The following is a 17,171-nucleotide window of genomic DNA, read 5'->3' as shown; positions in this document are numbered from 1 at the left end:
ATAAATTTCTGCTGTTTTAAGCAACTGTTGTATGGTACTTTGTGATGGCAACCCCAGGAAACCCGTATTAGCAAGACTGAGAAAATGGCCACAACACAGAGGAGTTAGCCTTTTGAGAGAAGGGAGAGGAGAAGACTGATATGTCCTTAATAAGTGCCGACTGTATTCATTCATATGGCATTCATATTTAATCTGTATGTGTTCACTATATTTATTCATACCATACTCCTATTTAATTCATAAGAGCTCAATATATTCATTCATACTGAACATGGCTTGAATGGGATAGAAGGAAGGAGGGGAAACGGAATCATAGGGCAGGTTCAGTCAAACAAGTTAAAAGAAAACAAACCATTTTCCAGACTTTCATTTAAGCAAACTCCCATGAGACCAATGAGAGGTTCATACCTGCTTCCAATCTGTAGGCTTCCTAGGAACTGGAACCATGAGGAACAGGTGGTTTCCTCCAGGAATTCTCTAGAAAACAGTACTATTTCCCTTAATATTGCTCCAGGTTATCCTGGAGTTCAAGTCACCATGATGACTGCCAGTTCTGTTCTTTTGCAACTTAAAAATAAGTTCTAGGACTGAACTTTCCTTATGAACTATCTTTAAATACATTGCTGCTTGATGAATCAAATCCAGCAATGGCTTTGACTAAAGCAAAGAGCTTGATTTGCACATATGGTATGGAACTGTTGGAGGACTGGGGAGGCAGGGATAGTAAGACTTGGAATGAGCAATGCTAAGTCTTACTCATTGTAGGTATTATGGAGAGAGATGAAGTATTGGAAAGAGAACATAGGAAGGGGAGAAAGATAGACACTGAATAGAAAATTGTTTCTGTTTCTTGGTAGGAGATCTCCGGCATGGACTTCAGCCACAGTCGCTGTCAGAACAGAAAAACCAAAAACAAAGAAAGAAGGCTAGAAGAAAACTCTGCTTCACTGCCCTTCATCATGGCCAGTTGCTCCCTATTTAGCTGGAAAATCATCTTTTTTTCATGTTCTTCTCTCAATTAGAAAGAGTGGCACATAAGCCCTTAAAAACAGCTATTTCCCAGAACAAGCAACATTTTGTGGCAGATGAACAGGAAAAGAGCACTTGATATCGCTCAGTATTTTACATGAATGACTTTTCAGAGGACAGATATCCTGGAAAGACATACCCAAGAATTACAGGAAAAGTTCCCAAACTTATATTCAAACGCGGTTCAAGCTGAATTCAGTATGTCCTTTCAAGGGGGAAAAAAGCTCCATGTTAAAGTTTGAGCAACAACAGCTTATGATTTCTACTGAAATTAAAGCAGGAGACAAGGGTAAGGGAGGGGGGTGAGAGAAAAGTCTCTTCCCTCTCAAGCTCAGGCTACAAATGAGTCCTATTTCTTGCACTCCCACAATAAAAAATCAAGTAAGATGAAGGACTTGCATATCTAATACTTGCTATTCTATGAACTCTGGCCTAAAGTCAACAAGAAGACTGGTTTAGAAGCTCTAATCACTGATTCCTGCTTTCTCCCTTAGTTCAGTTGCACGATCTTTTCAAACTTTTCTACCACAGCCACCACCACCAGACATAAACGACTATATATGATATGCTTCCATTTTTATGAAATGTCTAGAAAAGGCAAAAAACAAATCAGTAGTTGCCTAGGGCTTAGGGTGGGAGCAGGAATTAACTGTAAATGGGCATAAATGAAATTTGGGAGGTGATCAAACTGTTCTAAAATGGGATTGTGGTGACATTTGGACAGCTCTATAAATTTACAAATATGAATGAATTGTGCACTTACAGTGGGTGAATTTTGAATTTACTTTAACAAAGCTGCTTACAAAAAGAGAAAACTCCAGGCTTTGGAGGAAAAAAAAAAGATGTCTCAATTAAGCTTTTAATGATCTAAATATCATGAGAAATTTCTGGCTAATTAGAAATGTGTAAACAGAGCAAAATAAGATATCGCTTAAAATAACTGAAAGTGATGCCAAGACAAGGACTCTACTTTATGAAGGGGTTGTTTATGCAGGTTTTTAGAATTTCTTTTTCTTCTTTTTCCTGTTAACATACAGCAACATCTACCAAAAAGAAAAAATGTATCTGTGCTTTGTTAGTCATTCTGATAATACATCTGTCAGCAGGTAAAAAAGTTAAAAGAATGAATTTGATGGAAGAAACAAGTAAATGAAAGGCTAAATTCAGAGTAATTTCTTTTCCTTCTCTGAGATTGTTCCTACAGAAAGACCCAACAAGGAAAGAACCAAAAGTGACACGAACATACTAAGAATTACGTGTGTCAGATGCTCACCCAAGCCCATTTTCTTTTTTGGTATGCACAGGTAAACTACATTTCCCAGCATCCTCTGGCATCTCTTGCAAAAAGAACATGGGCAGAAGAGATGTGTGTCACTTCTAAACAAGGCAGTGAAACATGCTGCACCATCTTCCAACTTCTCTCTCTCTCTCCTATGGATACAGCCGGACGTGAAAAACCCCCAGGTGGTGAAGCTGGCTGATAGAAAAAGCCTGCATCTCTGAATCAGTTCATTGTAGAGAGCTAACCAGGAGAGTTGTGCACAGTCAGCTTTGGACTTTGTCTGAGCAAGAAATAAATCTTTCTTCTATAGAGCTACTGAGATTTGGGGACGGTTACAGCAGTTAGTGTTAATTACTCCAACTAATATATTACACTACAGGATAAAAAGCATAGTTCTTCTTTATTCCTTTCATCATTTAGGCTTATTCTTTCCCTCAGGCTCATCCTTCCTTTCTCTTGTCCCATTCTTTTTCCATGGTGACTCCAGTAAATGGTCATTTTTGAGGCACAGGATGAAATGTGTGAGCATTATTAAAGCTACACCTCATTAAGATATTTCTTCAAGAACTGGGATATGTGAATGGGAGACAATGAACTTAATAGGTTACAATTCTTCATTCTGCAAAGCCAGAGTGCCTCTCAAGTCTCTGGTTAAAATATTGCATTACCACCAAGAGTAATGCTTCACCCACCCTCCTGAAAACCTCTTAAAAGGATAAATGCCAATAAGAAATGCCAGAATTGGCAGCCACCTTCTGGGTTATGAACTTTGCTTTTATTATTTGAAGATTTTGGTAGTGGAGAAGTGCATGCTGATCGCTCAAAAGCTTTTTGTCTACCCATGAGAGTGTTTTCCCAAAGACAACAAATTACCATTTCAATTAATTTTCAAGTTATTTCATTATCCAGGTGTCTTTTCCTCCTTTTCTGCATATAGAGCAAATGCAAGGAAAGAAGAGAGGACCTGCCCCAGTTCAGAAATATACCTGAGCCATCCCATCAGCCTTTACCATCACCCCACCCCTTCTTGCCAACCCCAGTTCCCCCCAACTCTATCATAAAAAAATAATAATAATTCAAATTAAAAACAGCTCATAAAACAGTAAGCAAAATAAAGTCAGTTTTCTTTTCTTTCTTTTTTTTAAAGAACAAAATGAAACTTGAGGGAAAACTTACTGGAGTTACAGTTTATCCTGATACAGTCTAGATGGGGAAAAATAAATGAAAGATGAAATTGCATCCTTCAAGGTAACAGCTGCAGACATCCAAAAACAATCAGTCCACCCTTCCGGGGACAGACACACGCAAGAAATGTGGCCATTTTATATATATATATACGGTATGTACAAGTTTAAGGGTGGGTGTATATGTACAGTATATTATTTAGAAAAGTTGGATACATATATATATACACACACACACATATATATGTACACATATGTATAGAGATATATACTGGTATACATATATATCCACAATAGACACCAAGTATGCTTCCTTCTTTTTTCAAAAAAAAACTATTCACTAATATAAATTAATTCAAACCTGAACTTTTAAATATTAATTTTGTTAAACTTGGCAAATGAATCAAAAACTCCTCCACAGCTTATATTCTATTTTCCACTATGGTTGGTTTTCTTAAAGTTTAATTTTTTAAGTAGCATGGATATAATTTTTTGTATTAGTATTCCAAAGATACATCACCAGTCTGAAATGTTGTATCATTAAAAAAATCTGTCATGGAGTTTCTCAGTGTAGTTTTTAACCCTTTCTCTTTTTCTAAAATCAAACTCCCTCCACCCTCTCCTTTGGTTGGGCCCCAAATACTATAAAAATTTGCATAGGCAGACTTGCCTTCATCCCTAGAGATAAGGAAAGGGTTAATACCACCTGGTCATTTCCTGTCATAAAATGGCCACTTGCAAACAGCTAACCGCACAAACACCTATTCCAGATTTTAGAGAGGTAGGGTCCGGTGTTGGGGTAGAAGGATTTTTATGATGTTATCACAATTGATTGGGCTCTCGAATTGCTGCTGTTTCAAAGGCTCCCAGACCAAGCCACTCACAAACGCCATCTTCGTCTTCCTGCCTGAATGCAGGGACTGAATCAAGTGCCCAGAGCATTCAGGGAGAAGGCGAGGCAGGCACATGTGGAGGTGGTCTCAGGTCCCTCTGAGAGCCCTGCCTACCTTATTCTGTGATTCCAGGGACTTGTGGAGAGAAAATCCTTCATGTTTTGTGAGTGTGTTTTAGACGGTTTAAAGAGGGAAGAAGAGGGAGGCTCGTTTTCCAATGCTGGTAACCAGACAAGTTATTCTGTACTAGAGAGCAGAGAAGCTGTCATTTTATATCTCTTTGAGAGTCTTAGATACTGCCTTCCCCCAACCTGCATTGAGTAAATGCAACACTTACTCAAGAAAAAAAGTTCTGGGGTAGAGTCAATGGGTATTGCTAGTGGAATTGGGCAGAAATGGTTAGAGAAATGGTTCAAGTAAAGCGTTACCAAGCTGCCCCAATGGAACTTATGGTTGGTTTATACCAGAGGAAATTCCAAGAAGAATTTTCTTTAAGTCAGGTATTAACAGGGACAAGTAAAATGATAACAAGGAATGTGGTTACAAACGTATACCTTTCTACCCTTTTCCTGCCTAAGGTTGACCCCATATTTTCTGTAGGACATGTTGAGGGCACAATGCCACCAGGTGAATTTCCCAAAGTAAACCATTTTCAGCGAGCAAGTGAGAAAGGGACCAGTGGCAAAAGATGGGGCAGGGTGAAATGATGTGAAATTTGGATGGGAGCAATTTTAACACCCAATCCTTCTGAGGAAGGAGCCGGGAAGCTTATGTGTTCCCCAGAAGAACATCTCTTGAGAAAAATCTGGGTTTGGTTTCGTGCGGTTAGGTTTGTCATGTGTCGTCAACCGCAACAGAAAAGTGGGAACAAACAGCCCTGGAGCAACTGGTACGATCACCAGACAGAGGAGACCACGCCCCTGGTGAGAACTGGGAGGAGGGAGGGCAGGGAGGAAGGGAGGGGGGGTCTGCAGCTCCTGTTTGCACCTACCATTACTCTTGAGCATGCTTAAGGGAGATGGACTGGACCTAAAGCAACAACCTCCAGAACTGCGAACAAGGGATGGTTTTCTTTGGTTTCTATGCAGCTGCAGATTTTATTCTTAAACAAGGACCTGGTCTAGAGTGAGGTGTTGGGTGGGCCTGTCTGTGCTTCTTGGTTCATTTAAACACTTCCACACAAAGTTGAAGAGTGTCTTTAAATCAGTGGACGAACTTAGAGCTCTCAAGATGGCAAATAACTTGGTTATTTTAAGTCAAAAGTCCATAAGTACTTTGCTATTTTACCTGAAGAACAAGTTGGGTTGAGGAGAAAGTCCATTCTAGTCTCTTGTTCCTAAGCTCTGGGAAGGGTGGTCCTAAGAGCGAGGATTTTCTTTTAATGAAAAATTTGTCAGGGGGGTTGGCTTAAAGATAATTTCATTTACATTGAGCTTCAGTAGCAGCCAAATTTCTCTTAATTTTGAAATTTCAGAAATTGCCTGAAAAATCCTACCTAAGTCTTGGCACAGTGTTTGAAGTATGTACATGTTTTTTTTGTTGTTTTTTTTTGGGGGGGGGGGGAGTGCATGGTTAGGAAATCAAACCTGGGTCTCCTGCATGGAAGGCGGGCATTCTAACCACTGAACCACCCGTGTGTGGGTGTTTGTGTTTGTTTTGTTTAAATTAGTTGTGTTATATCTTAGTAAATAAGGAGAAATTATTATTTTCCATACTGATGAGCTTTAGCTCAAGCACAGAAGAGGTAAATGTTCTTAGGATTTGTGTGTCTTCAATGCAGCATATGGTAAACAATAGTCAGCAAGCCCACGTGTTCAGAAATAGAACACCCTAGGGAATTCAAATGCAATTAACCAAACTCGGTATCACTCCCTCAGCGCCTCCGCCATGAAGGAATGGCTCCCTGTACTCTTGTGAGGATTCTAAAGGGCCATAATTGAGGCTGGACCCATACTCACTGACTTTCCTTCCACATGACTCAACGGAAACTGGACACTAAGTAAAGATTTCCTCTGTGCACGTTTAAAAAGTGACCAGCATGAAGCAGTTAGAATTCATTAAGAGTGTCACATACACAATATATTGATCAGTGGAGCTAAGCAATCCCCCAGGCTGATCAAAAAGCTTACAGCTATCAGTTCTAGTCCCAGTTATGCTACCAAGTTGTTGCAAGAACTTTCAAAAATCATACCTTTCTCTCTTTGTTTCCACATCTGTAAAAAAAACTAACAACTTTATAAACACTAGGTGTGTGTTATACTACCTAAGGCATTTCTCGTGCCCGTTATTACCACATATGGCTATTTCAGAAAGCAAGGTTCTTGGAAAAGACTAATCTCCTTTACACTTAGAAAATATGTTACATTAGAGAAATACATATACTGGACTCCTATGTCATGAGCATTAACGTATGGCCAGTTTGAAATAAATCAGAGTAACATTTGTGTGTGCTAGAGACTCAACTAAATGGAATGAGGGGACAAAGTAACAATTTGAAATTAGCTCTTGTGGAATGCATGAGAATGCAAACTCTCCTTGGAGATGTTCTCTTCTACAACCAAGAAAAAGGAAATATCAATGCATGGCACAAGAAAGAAAACATTTATGAAGGGATATATTTGCGGGGAGGAGGTAGAAGGAGAACTCTCAAACAAAGCATGAATCTAAAGAGTAGTGTATACAAGACAAGGAATTTAAAGTTCAGTTTTCCATGTTAGGTTTGAAAGAAAGTTACATAAATTCAAACCAGTAATTGTGGCAAACCACAGCCTTCGTGGGAGGAAAGAAAAAAGAAAACTAAAACTATTGCTTCTGGAGATGCCTAGTGCTCTCTAGGGAGTGGCTGCTTTACCTAGGATGTTTCAACTTAGGGGAAGCTAGTTTGAATTGGTGGTGCGCTGAAGAAAGCTCAAAGGCAAAACTGACGTCCTTTGGAAAGGTACCTCTTCCATATTTTGGCCAGAGTTTAAAATAGAAAAAGAATGCTTCTAGGAATACACACAGGATCTGTGACTCAATCTGTGTGTCTGTGTGTGCACAGAGAGAGACAGAGATGGGGGGGGGGGGAGAGAGAAATAGAGGGAGAGAAACGGGGTGCAAAAGAGACAGACAGACAGACAGAGAGGAGCTAGCCATCTCTTCCTTTATTTCCTTTATCTCCTCCCAATTCCTCCTTCTAAGTAAGCTGTCGGGCCTGTCACAGTGGGCCTTCTGAACATTACAGAACAATATTGAATAAAGAAAAAAAATTATCTGTTTAAAGACATGATGTGCACTTCTCCAGAACTCCACGGGGCACATTTATCCTTCTATCTATGTGTCTCTCCTTGTACTTTGAAATAGATGCAGAGGTTAAAAAAAAAAAATGTCTTCATCTTCTCTTTTGTGAGCTAGTGAGGAGGTTATGCTTGGTTTTTAGTTTTGAGGTTTGATTTTTTCTGCTGTTTTATGGAAAGGTAGGCAATTGGCTACTGGTTGTTGGTTTTAGGTCTTGTACTCAGCTGTTGTCCTGTTTTATAGAGGGAGAGGATGGTGTAGGGAAGGGAAGGTGGGAGGGGCAGGGGTATGCCAGCCCCTGCAGGCTGCTCAGTACACTCTGTTCTCAAGGCTGTTTGCTATGCGGGCCGCAGGCTTTGGGCCTTTGAAGGGTTGAATACCATCTTTTGATTTACCATGGTTGATGGTAGAGAGGACTTGTAAACTCAATAACACAGAAAAAGATCCAGCAAAAAAGAAAAAACAAAACCCAAAATAACCAAACACACACTCAAACAAAAGAAAAACCGTGACACACTGACAACAGAAATCAAATGAGTTTGGACAGGAGAAAAGGGGCATAATGTTGTAAAAGCTGCAAACTGGAAAGAAAAAAAATAAGACATAACTGAGCAAGCCACTGCTCAAAACAGTCCTCTGTGTCCTAGAGATTTTAGGATTGTAGCATAGGCATTTTCCAAGTGTTACCAGCTGACCTGAGATCAGATAAGCCTGGTATGGCTCCACAAACCCCACCTTTCCAGTGGACCTTCTAGGGCTTTGTATGGAGCTGGATCTGGTACACTTGTTCATCATGTCTTTTCCATGCCTCTGTAAGTCATTCTACCAAGATCTTTATAAAGGGGCTCTGGATCCAAACGTATTCAAGATATCCAAACAAATCCAAAGACTTAGATGGTTTGGGATCTGCTATATCACTAATTCTGTCAACACTGGGCACTGACCTCGTAATGCACAGTAATTTTCAAATGGACTTTCTGCGAAGTAGAAATAGCAGACTTAGAGTTTATTCCTTCCCAAACCAGAAGACCCCATCTCCATAGAAGTTTGATTAGAATTTAGTAAAGAGGGTCAGTGACAGCACAGACTTTGAGGCCATATAAAGGAGAAGTTCCAAAATATCTAACATAGGGAATTATAGCAAAAGAATAGAGATGCTCTCCCAGTAAAGTTAGGAATTTGAGGTTGTCACAATTACTTAAAAGAAAAATGGACCTGTGTTATACTAGGAGGACAGAATCATTGTTGAGTAATAATGTAAGTTTAATATCTTCACACAATGGGGTACTGGATGACAGGTAAGAATATCAGGAAGGACACATTTCAGAAGCCACTGTGTCCTTCCACAGGTCAGAGACTAGCAACTTAACGAATTTTTTCTCCAATGGGATGACAGAAAAGATCTGCCTTTGTCCCCCCCACTAGGAAAAATTATGAGGAAATATCAGTGTCATCAAGGCTGTCAGAATTCCCCATCCGAATAGTCATTGTGGGGCAGGAAGCAATGCATTTTTCACCCTACTAATACAGCTTAGTTTTGTCCTGTCTCACCCTCCCATTTTACCTCCATTTCCTGCCCTGTCCCTGCCCTCAGCATTGACTGTTTTGAGTGGCGACCAAGGAGTTGGACTCAATGGTGATGCGATTGATCAAAAGATGGACCAAAGTAGCGTGTTTTACACAAAGCTAAACGGTTCCAGAAATCCAAGAAAGGAAACTTAGAAAACAAATAATCTAGTAAAGAAAACACCACTGTTAAAAACCAGAAATTGACATCAAAACCTCATGCAGAAACAAGGAGAAAGAGGTGTTATGTTGCTGTTGGGTTTTATCCTTGGTCTATTAAACAAGAGGTGAGCAGCTAACTTTCAAGAAACAAACAAACAAAAGAATTCAATCAAACCAATGAAAACCAGAAAAGAAAAGGAAGACAAGCCCAAACAGAGTGGCAGAGGGTACTTCATACGATACCTAAGTTAACCATGAGCTTGACTCGCCCCCCATCCAGCTCCAGGCGCAGGGTGTCAGCCGAGTCCCTGGAGGTGGTCGCCACCAGCAGCCCGTAAGCTCGCTGGGACATGAAGCGGAAGGACACATCCTCTGCCTCGGTGTGCATCACCATGGGCATGACGATCTTCATGTACATGCTGCCGTCGTAGCTCAGGATGGACGCCTCTGCCAGAGAAGGAAGGAAGGGGGAGATCATTAAGATGAAGGGTATCAGGGCTTCCAAATACCCCCTTTGCTTCCAGGGCCAACAGGTGGAGAAAATACTGAACGTCTAGCCCGGGATCCTGTGTCTGCCGTTAACTACCTGAGCCTGGGCAGATCACTGAGATTCCGAGGCGCTCTTTCAGCATCTGCAAAAGGCGGATGATTGTCCTGGTCACTGCCCCAACAAATCCTCACAAATGTATCCGGGGTAAATGAAATGATGGATGTGAGAGCGTTTTGCAGAAGTGGATACTGCCCCCCCCCCAAACATTCATAACGGTCACTCTGTATGCTGTGAATAAAACCAAAGTACATAAAACTAAGGTTAGAATTCCTATGAGTATTTCACGAAAAGTAGGAGTAGGCCAACCATTTAAAGTCACCATAGTAGGCAAAGGGGTATTGGACAGAGAATGTCAACTTCTAGAAGAAGATGGAAGTAGCAGCAGCAGCATGATCAGGCTCCCACAACAACCCTGGTGGCCAGGTATTGTGAGAATTTCAAAGGAGGCTGATTGAGCCTGATCTAGAAAACAAACAAAAATAATAGCTAATGTCACCCACGAGAATGATCAGTCTTCTCTTTATTCATAGCATCTCTTTATAGAAGGAAGAAAACGCACTCTTGGTAGTTGATACCTTCTCCAGTTCAAACACTTGGTTATCTTCTGCCCATATTATCTTAATATTACAGTGTGGGTCTATTATTCCTACTTTCGAACAAGAAAACTGAGGTTCTTGGAGGGAGAAGCAAATATCCAACAACAGTCTGGATTTTAATCTAGCGTATCTGATTCCAAATTCAGGGTCTATTCTGCAAAACTGCTCAAAATATGAATTTGTGGGAACGTTCATTTTACAAATAAGTATAGAGAACATGGGAAGAGAATATCACTCCCATTCTTAAGAAGCCAGCCTGTCACTGGGTTCAAAACTGGTGATGAATTGGTCTTCCTTAAATATTTGGTGTTGTCAAATAATTGCTATCTATATATGCTGCAGAAACTGTAAGGGTGAAACAGACAAGATCCCTGTTCTGAAGGCAGACACTACGTGTGCTAGTATAAGTAACAGATAGAAACCCGATCAAGTAACATAGTAAAGATAGAAAAATAAAGCTAGTGGCATTGAGAGGAGAGAGGTTGTGGGGAGGTAGGTGAATAAAGTAGATGCGCACAGATTGTAGAGTCTGAGGGGGTCCTGATTGATGAGTGGGATTTCTAATGGAAGAAGTGAAGGCATTGGACCTGACAGGTAGAGAAAATAGCATCTGTTAGAAATAAAGGAAAGAAAGAGAGGCATGCTTAGGTGAAAACAAACTATTCAATTTAACAGACACATCAGGCAGATTTTGGGAAGTAGTTGCACAAAGGTAGCTTGAGATTGAAATAAAATCAATGGACTTTGGTAGATACTGAGGAATAAGTGAATGGCTTTAGATTAAGAGGGGCTATGATACATTCACTGTGTGCCAGGCACTCTTCTAGGTGTCGAGGACAAAGTAGTGAACAGAAGATACAAACATCGAGGCCCTCATGTGTACAAGGAATCAGAATAAGGAAAGACGAGAGGCAGGCAAACCACGTAGAGGGTTCCCAAATTAGTCTGTGTCATCATCATCCCTCTCCTGCTTCCATTTATGTAGCACATAAAAATCCCATTAAAAGAAATATAAAGAGCGTTATATTCCTAGAAAGAACCATCACGTTGGCAAAACCTATGACATGTGTATATTAAAAGTTGCAAACTCTAAAGGTGTGAGCATTGCAGACACTGTTAGAATAAAAAATGTAGTATGAAGAGCCACTTCTAGATGGGAAGCACAGCCTAAATTTAACATGTGCTCCAGTTGTGGAAGAAATTTGATCTCTTGGAGGAGCAGAATCCAAAGGCCAATCATGTAGCTACACCTTCTGATCACTTAGTGTTTGCTTGGTGCTTTCTAACATGCATTAAGTCAGTTAATCCTCACAAGAACACCATGAGGAAGGGGACAATATTATATTTTATGGGTACCATGTCACACAGCTAATAAAGGGCAGAGTTCAATGCCAGCGGTCTGACTCTTGAGCCTGTATACTTAACTCTTCTTCCAAACTGTACGTCACAGAGCTTTATCCAGGGCACACCCATGTTTCTCAGCACCCAAACAGATCCCTAAGGCTGCGTGGTAGAGCGTGCTCTTCTCGGGTGCATGTGTGTCTGTGTACATATACGCAATGTCATTTTAAAGTTATTTCATAAACAAAAAATCAGATAAACATGGATAATACATATATTTATGATAATGCATTTTTTCTCAATGAATACACACAATGCTCTCTGTGTGTTTATGGAAGTATGAACACCGTTCATCATTAGTATATACCTTCTACTTACACATTCACCTTTTTTAGAAGATATTAGGTCATTCAGTGAGCCATAAAATGCTTCCTTTAATGCTTCGACTTAGATACTTTCCAAAATTAATGGCTGCGTTTGTCCCTCTGGATGTGTGTAGTGCCAGAACATATGTATAAATGAATGCATTTTTATGCCAATATTTGTAGTATCAGAGAAAAATATCAGAGAATAAATATCAGTTAAACAGCTGATGGTACAAAACAAAGTCCGTATTTCATTGTGTACCTTTGTGTGTCCCTCTGTGAGTATATTAACCTAATATTTTTAAGAGGAGTGTAATGAAGCAGGAAATTTAATATAGGAATCAGTTGAAACAAGATCTGTTCCATGGATTCATATTAATTTTCTTAAAAGATTTCAAAAACAAAGAGTGCCATGAATAGTTTAGTACTTCAAAGGGGAAAGTAAGGATAATAAGGAAAGTGGGCCAATCTAAAATATGTTAGATTATTGTGTGTGCACATGACGGTTTGTATATAATCCCCCTATTTTCTTCCTCTTCTATTCCTTAACCCCTTTTTTCTTAAGTGAATACGTTCTAGTGTACCATTTTAGTGCCTTTGATGATTTTTAACTATGTTTTTAGTTATTTGTTTTACAACTTTCCTTAGTGCTTACAATGGGTACTTAATTTATCAGAATCTACTTCATATTCATACTAACTTAATTCCAAAAAGATGTAGACATTCTACTCTTACATATTAGTTTCTATTGCCTGCTTTTATTCCTGTCACACTTTCTTGTGTCTCTGATCAGCTCCTAATATTTGTTGAAAACTGGACATTTAAATAATACATTGTAGCAAGTTGGGATACAGATTGTCCCACCAGGGCTTCTTCTTGTTTGTTTAGTCACCGGGTTTAGTTGTTTAGTGACTTGGCTGAATTCTGTGATGTGCATTTTCCCAGCAGTAGGCAAGTTCTGATGTCCCTGCTCAGATATTTTCTCCTGTTTTTATCTTCAGCCTGAGTTCTTAGGCATCGCCCCGGATCGGTATAAACCACTAGTAGTCCAACACAATGCTTAAGCTCCTTAAGTCAGTTACATTTTCACCTTTTACCTGCTGGATGTGTGTGGCTTGGGGACTGCTTCCACAGTTGAAGGAGTTTATGATATTGCCCCCAGGTTTTGCCAGGGTCTAGTAGTTTGGAAGTTACCCTTCATGGCACCCCTGATTTTCCAAGGGAAAGAGGATGGGAGCAGGTCATGATTTAAATGCCACAGACTCTCACTTTTCTTACTGAGATTTAGTAGATTTCTTGAAAAAATGTTTCTCTATTTGCTTTATGCCCTTGGGACAATTTTCAGAGTTTATTTAAAAAAAACCCACAACAATAAATTTCATCAATTAAATCACTGTTTTCCTGGGGAAAGGGTCTGCTAAGATTCTCATTTCAAAGTCCTCTTATTTTGGCATTACAGATATCTCACATATCATTTTCCACGTTTTTTTTTTCTTTCCTTGGCCCTGAGTAGTATACATTTAGAATAGTTGATCTATTTCTGTTTCTAGAGGGGTATAAGTAATTCATATCACTTAATCTTTGTGACATTTAAAAATGCATTTTAGCACTGATTTATTTTCTTATTGTCTAATATTTACTTTTGCCTAATTGTTCTTCAATCTCAATAATCAGTGGCTTCTTTCTCCACTCCCACGTTCTAGCAGCTATACTTCCACTGCATTGCAAGGTTCCCCCCAAAAAGGAAAGGGAGTGGCGCTGGAACATTGAGCAACATGATAGAAACTTTGTATGTATCTCTTGTTTTAGAGAAAAATTGATAGTATTGACTTGATTTGGGCATACTTTTGTCTCTACTACACATCAACCCCCTGCAAAATAAGGGCATAATTCCAAGCATATGTTAAACTAGTCTCAGGGAGTTATGATTTCTCAGTTTTTTTATTTTTCTCTCCCTCTTTTTAGAGAAAATAAATCACATTATTGGTTATATACACATGCACATACACACACACACACATAATTAAACATTTCAAATCACACTGACAAGAAATAACCTCATTAATATTAGGGAAGCATATTTCCAGATATTTTTGTAAGCACATATATAAATAGGAGAATAAATAAAAGTACTTTTAAAATTCTATCTATGCTATTTTAATTAAAGCTAACTTTAATTTTCCATGAAGTTAACAAAAGAAAATATCTAAATTTCAAATAAATTGTTTTTTATGAGGTATTATTTTTTAGGCAATCTCATTAAAATTTACAAAAGACATGATGAAAAACATGAAAAAGAATGGAGTTTATTTTTAACCTTGTGCTTCAAATTTAGCCAATAAAGTGAAAAAATTATTCTTACACTTTGTCCTTTGTCTCTGATTTTTTGTTATTTCATTATTTTATTAAACCTTGGGCAGGAAAGGGTTACTCAGCAGAACTGAGAGGTTCAAATTCTACACGTTACCAAGAAGGGCCTGTCCTCATGACTGGACCTTCACCTGCTCCTGCGAATAGAGTTCTTGGAAAATTCTGACTGACAAGAGTCCTTTGTGTCCTAGGGCATACTGTGCTAGTTGGCTTAGACAATTGATACTCACAAGGTGATTTCAAAAGTGAACACTGACTTTCCCTCTGAGGGCCTGGAGCTTTAGACCCTCCATCTTCCTGAGTTTCTGAGGTCAGCCTCTCAACTAGAATATGCTAGATGACTGATTCCCAATTGAAACCCTGGACCCACAGACTCAGGTGAGCTCCTTGGTCTTCAAAACTTAGCATATGTTGTCACATATCGTGCTGGAGGAATTAAGTACATTCTTATGATTCCACTGGGAAAGGAATCTTGGAAGCTGTGCCTAGGTTCCTCCAGATTTCACCCCATGCACTCTTTCCCTTTGCTGATTTAACTCTGTATCCTTTTGCTTTAATAAATCAGGACCATGGATATAAGAACTTCTAAATCCTGTAAGTCTTTACCAAGATGTATCCAGACTGGGGATAGTCTTGGGAACCTTGATATGCATGTATAATCTGTCCTGTATTCATAATGTACGCAATAATCATCTATTTACATTATAATGGATGTTATCACAATTCTCACCAGTCTTTTATCACAGTTTCTCTATTTCTGAGTAATTTTACTTCACCTCTAAATGCTTGGATTTCATGATGACATTGCTCTTTTAAAAAGAAAAAACTCAGTGTTGCATTATCAAAACGCATTCATGTCTGTGAATGTCTGCCTGTGCTCATGTTTACATTTGGGTTACATTGGGGTTGCATATGATTCTTGAGTCATACTTTATTTTATGAAGAACTTTATAGACATTTCTTTATTGCACTTGAGACTGTATAATGCTGTCAATATGATTTTTCTCCTTCATAGGTGGCAAATGATGTAATTTTTTTCTACATGCCTGAAGAATATTACTTTAATATGTAAAGTTCAATGACATAATTGATACACATCTCAGTGTTAAGCACATTACATCAAATTTTCTTGGAACCTAGTATGCTCCTCTGAACTGCACAGTCAGTTCTTTACATTAAGAAAAATATCTAATTTTCTAACTTTGAACAATTTCTTTGTTAAAGTGCTCAGTTTTTCTAATTCAGGGATCCAATTATCCTGTCTGTCCTCCATATCTCTTAGTTTTACTGTGGTGGATTTAATCTCCTTGACTTTTCCATTAGCATTCACTGTGATTGTCTCAAGCATTCTGCACCTTTGGCCACACTTTAATTTGTAGCCATACCTTCTTCATTCCCTATTGTGACTAATTATTTCAAATTAATTATGTGATGGTATTGATTTGGTTCTCTTTTTCTTCCCTCCTTTGGTCTACAATCTCCCTCTTCATTTCACCCAGTTAATTTTTTCTATGAATTCTTAAGGTATTAACTCAATTTTCTTAAGTTATCCTATAACACAGATAGAGCTTGTAAGAGATTTTTCTGTTTCTGTTAGTTTTTTTCTAGATCAAGTTCTTAGACTTTTATAAGCTATGCACCTATCTCTGTCTTTGTGAATTATTTTCCTGCTGTTTTGCATTTGCATTGCCATGCCATTATTTCTCATCTTGCTCATACTAGGTGACTCCATCCAGAGTTTTAATTACTGAGATAACAAGTAAATAAATTCTTTGTTTTTGTTGTTTGGTGGGGAGAGGTGCATGGTCTGGGAATTGAATCCAGGTCTCCTGCATGGTGGGTGAGAATTCTCCCACTGAAGTACCCTTGCAGTGCCCTGAATTCTTGACTTCTAGAGTTATCTATCATATAATGGTATAATGTTTGGAGTTTCATTTCCTTCCTTTCTGAAGCTTAAAAGATGGCACAGTATGGAAAGGGAGAGATGCAGACCCTGGTCTCAGCAACATGTAGTCTTATTTAACTGTGTGGGCTCTGTTCTCAATTCTGAAGTACTGTGAAGTGTACCAGAAGTCATTCCACCTGGCTAAACAGTGTGCCAAGTTAATGGAGAGGACGTTTGAGGACTTCTGATATACTTAGCCCTGGGGGCTTCTCTTTTGATTTTCAGTCCTGTTGCCTGTTTCCTTTATATGCATTTTTCCCTTTCAATCAAAGTTGGGAACAGCAAGAATATCTACTTACTTTGTTTCTGCCCATTTATGAAGGTATATAGGGATGATGCTCTGTATTTTTATCAACTGGACGTTACTATAACCAAGGACCATAGACAGGGTTGGCAGCTTGGCCATTCCTCTTGACTTGGCTTCTTAGTTAACCCTCTTGTTGCTTAGTCATCACTTTTTGAGGTTTGTGACACTAATTTGTGCCCTTTTCCTACTTGGGGCTAATGATTTTTTTTTTTTGGTTGGCTTAGTCTTTTTTGTTTAAGTTGAGAGATGGAGTTTCCAGCAATCACCTTTTCCTACTATCTTCCTATTCCCGTCTTTCCATGATC

The 17,171-nt window shown here is 39.0% G+C and overlaps 1 protein-coding gene and 1 long non-coding RNA gene across 2 annotated transcripts in view; one reads left to right on the top strand and one right to left on the bottom strand.

The window, feature by feature from the left end:
* NRXN3 (neurexin 3) overlaps positions 1 to 17,171 on the bottom strand; it is a 1,607,649-nt gene that overhangs the window by 988,195 nt on the left and 602,283 nt on the right. The window contains exon 7 of the mRNA XM_077123215.1: positions 9,636 to 9,839. Within this exon, the coding sequence (XP_076979330.1) occupies positions 9,636 to 9,839 (204 nt within the window). The remainder of the gene's footprint in view (positions 1 to 9,635; positions 9,840 to 17,171) is intronic.
* Positions 14,878 to 17,171, top strand: part of LOC143652065 (uncharacterized) — a 47,758-nt gene continuing 45,464 nt past the window's right edge. The window contains exon 1 of the long non-coding RNA XR_013160383.1: positions 14,878 to 14,992. This is a non-coding gene — a long non-coding RNA (uncharacterized LOC143652065). The remainder of the gene's footprint in view (positions 14,993 to 17,171) is intronic.

Source organism: Tamandua tetradactyla, chromosome 12 (genome assembly GCF_023851605.1).
Source record: "Tamandua tetradactyla isolate mTamTet1 chromosome 12, mTamTet1.pri, whole genome shotgun sequence".
Lineage (NCBI taxonomy): Eukaryota > Metazoa > Chordata > Mammalia > Pilosa > Myrmecophagidae > Tamandua > Tamandua tetradactyla.
Note: the sequence above shows the minus strand (reverse complement) of the source record. Positions and strands in the feature narration are given on the sequence as shown.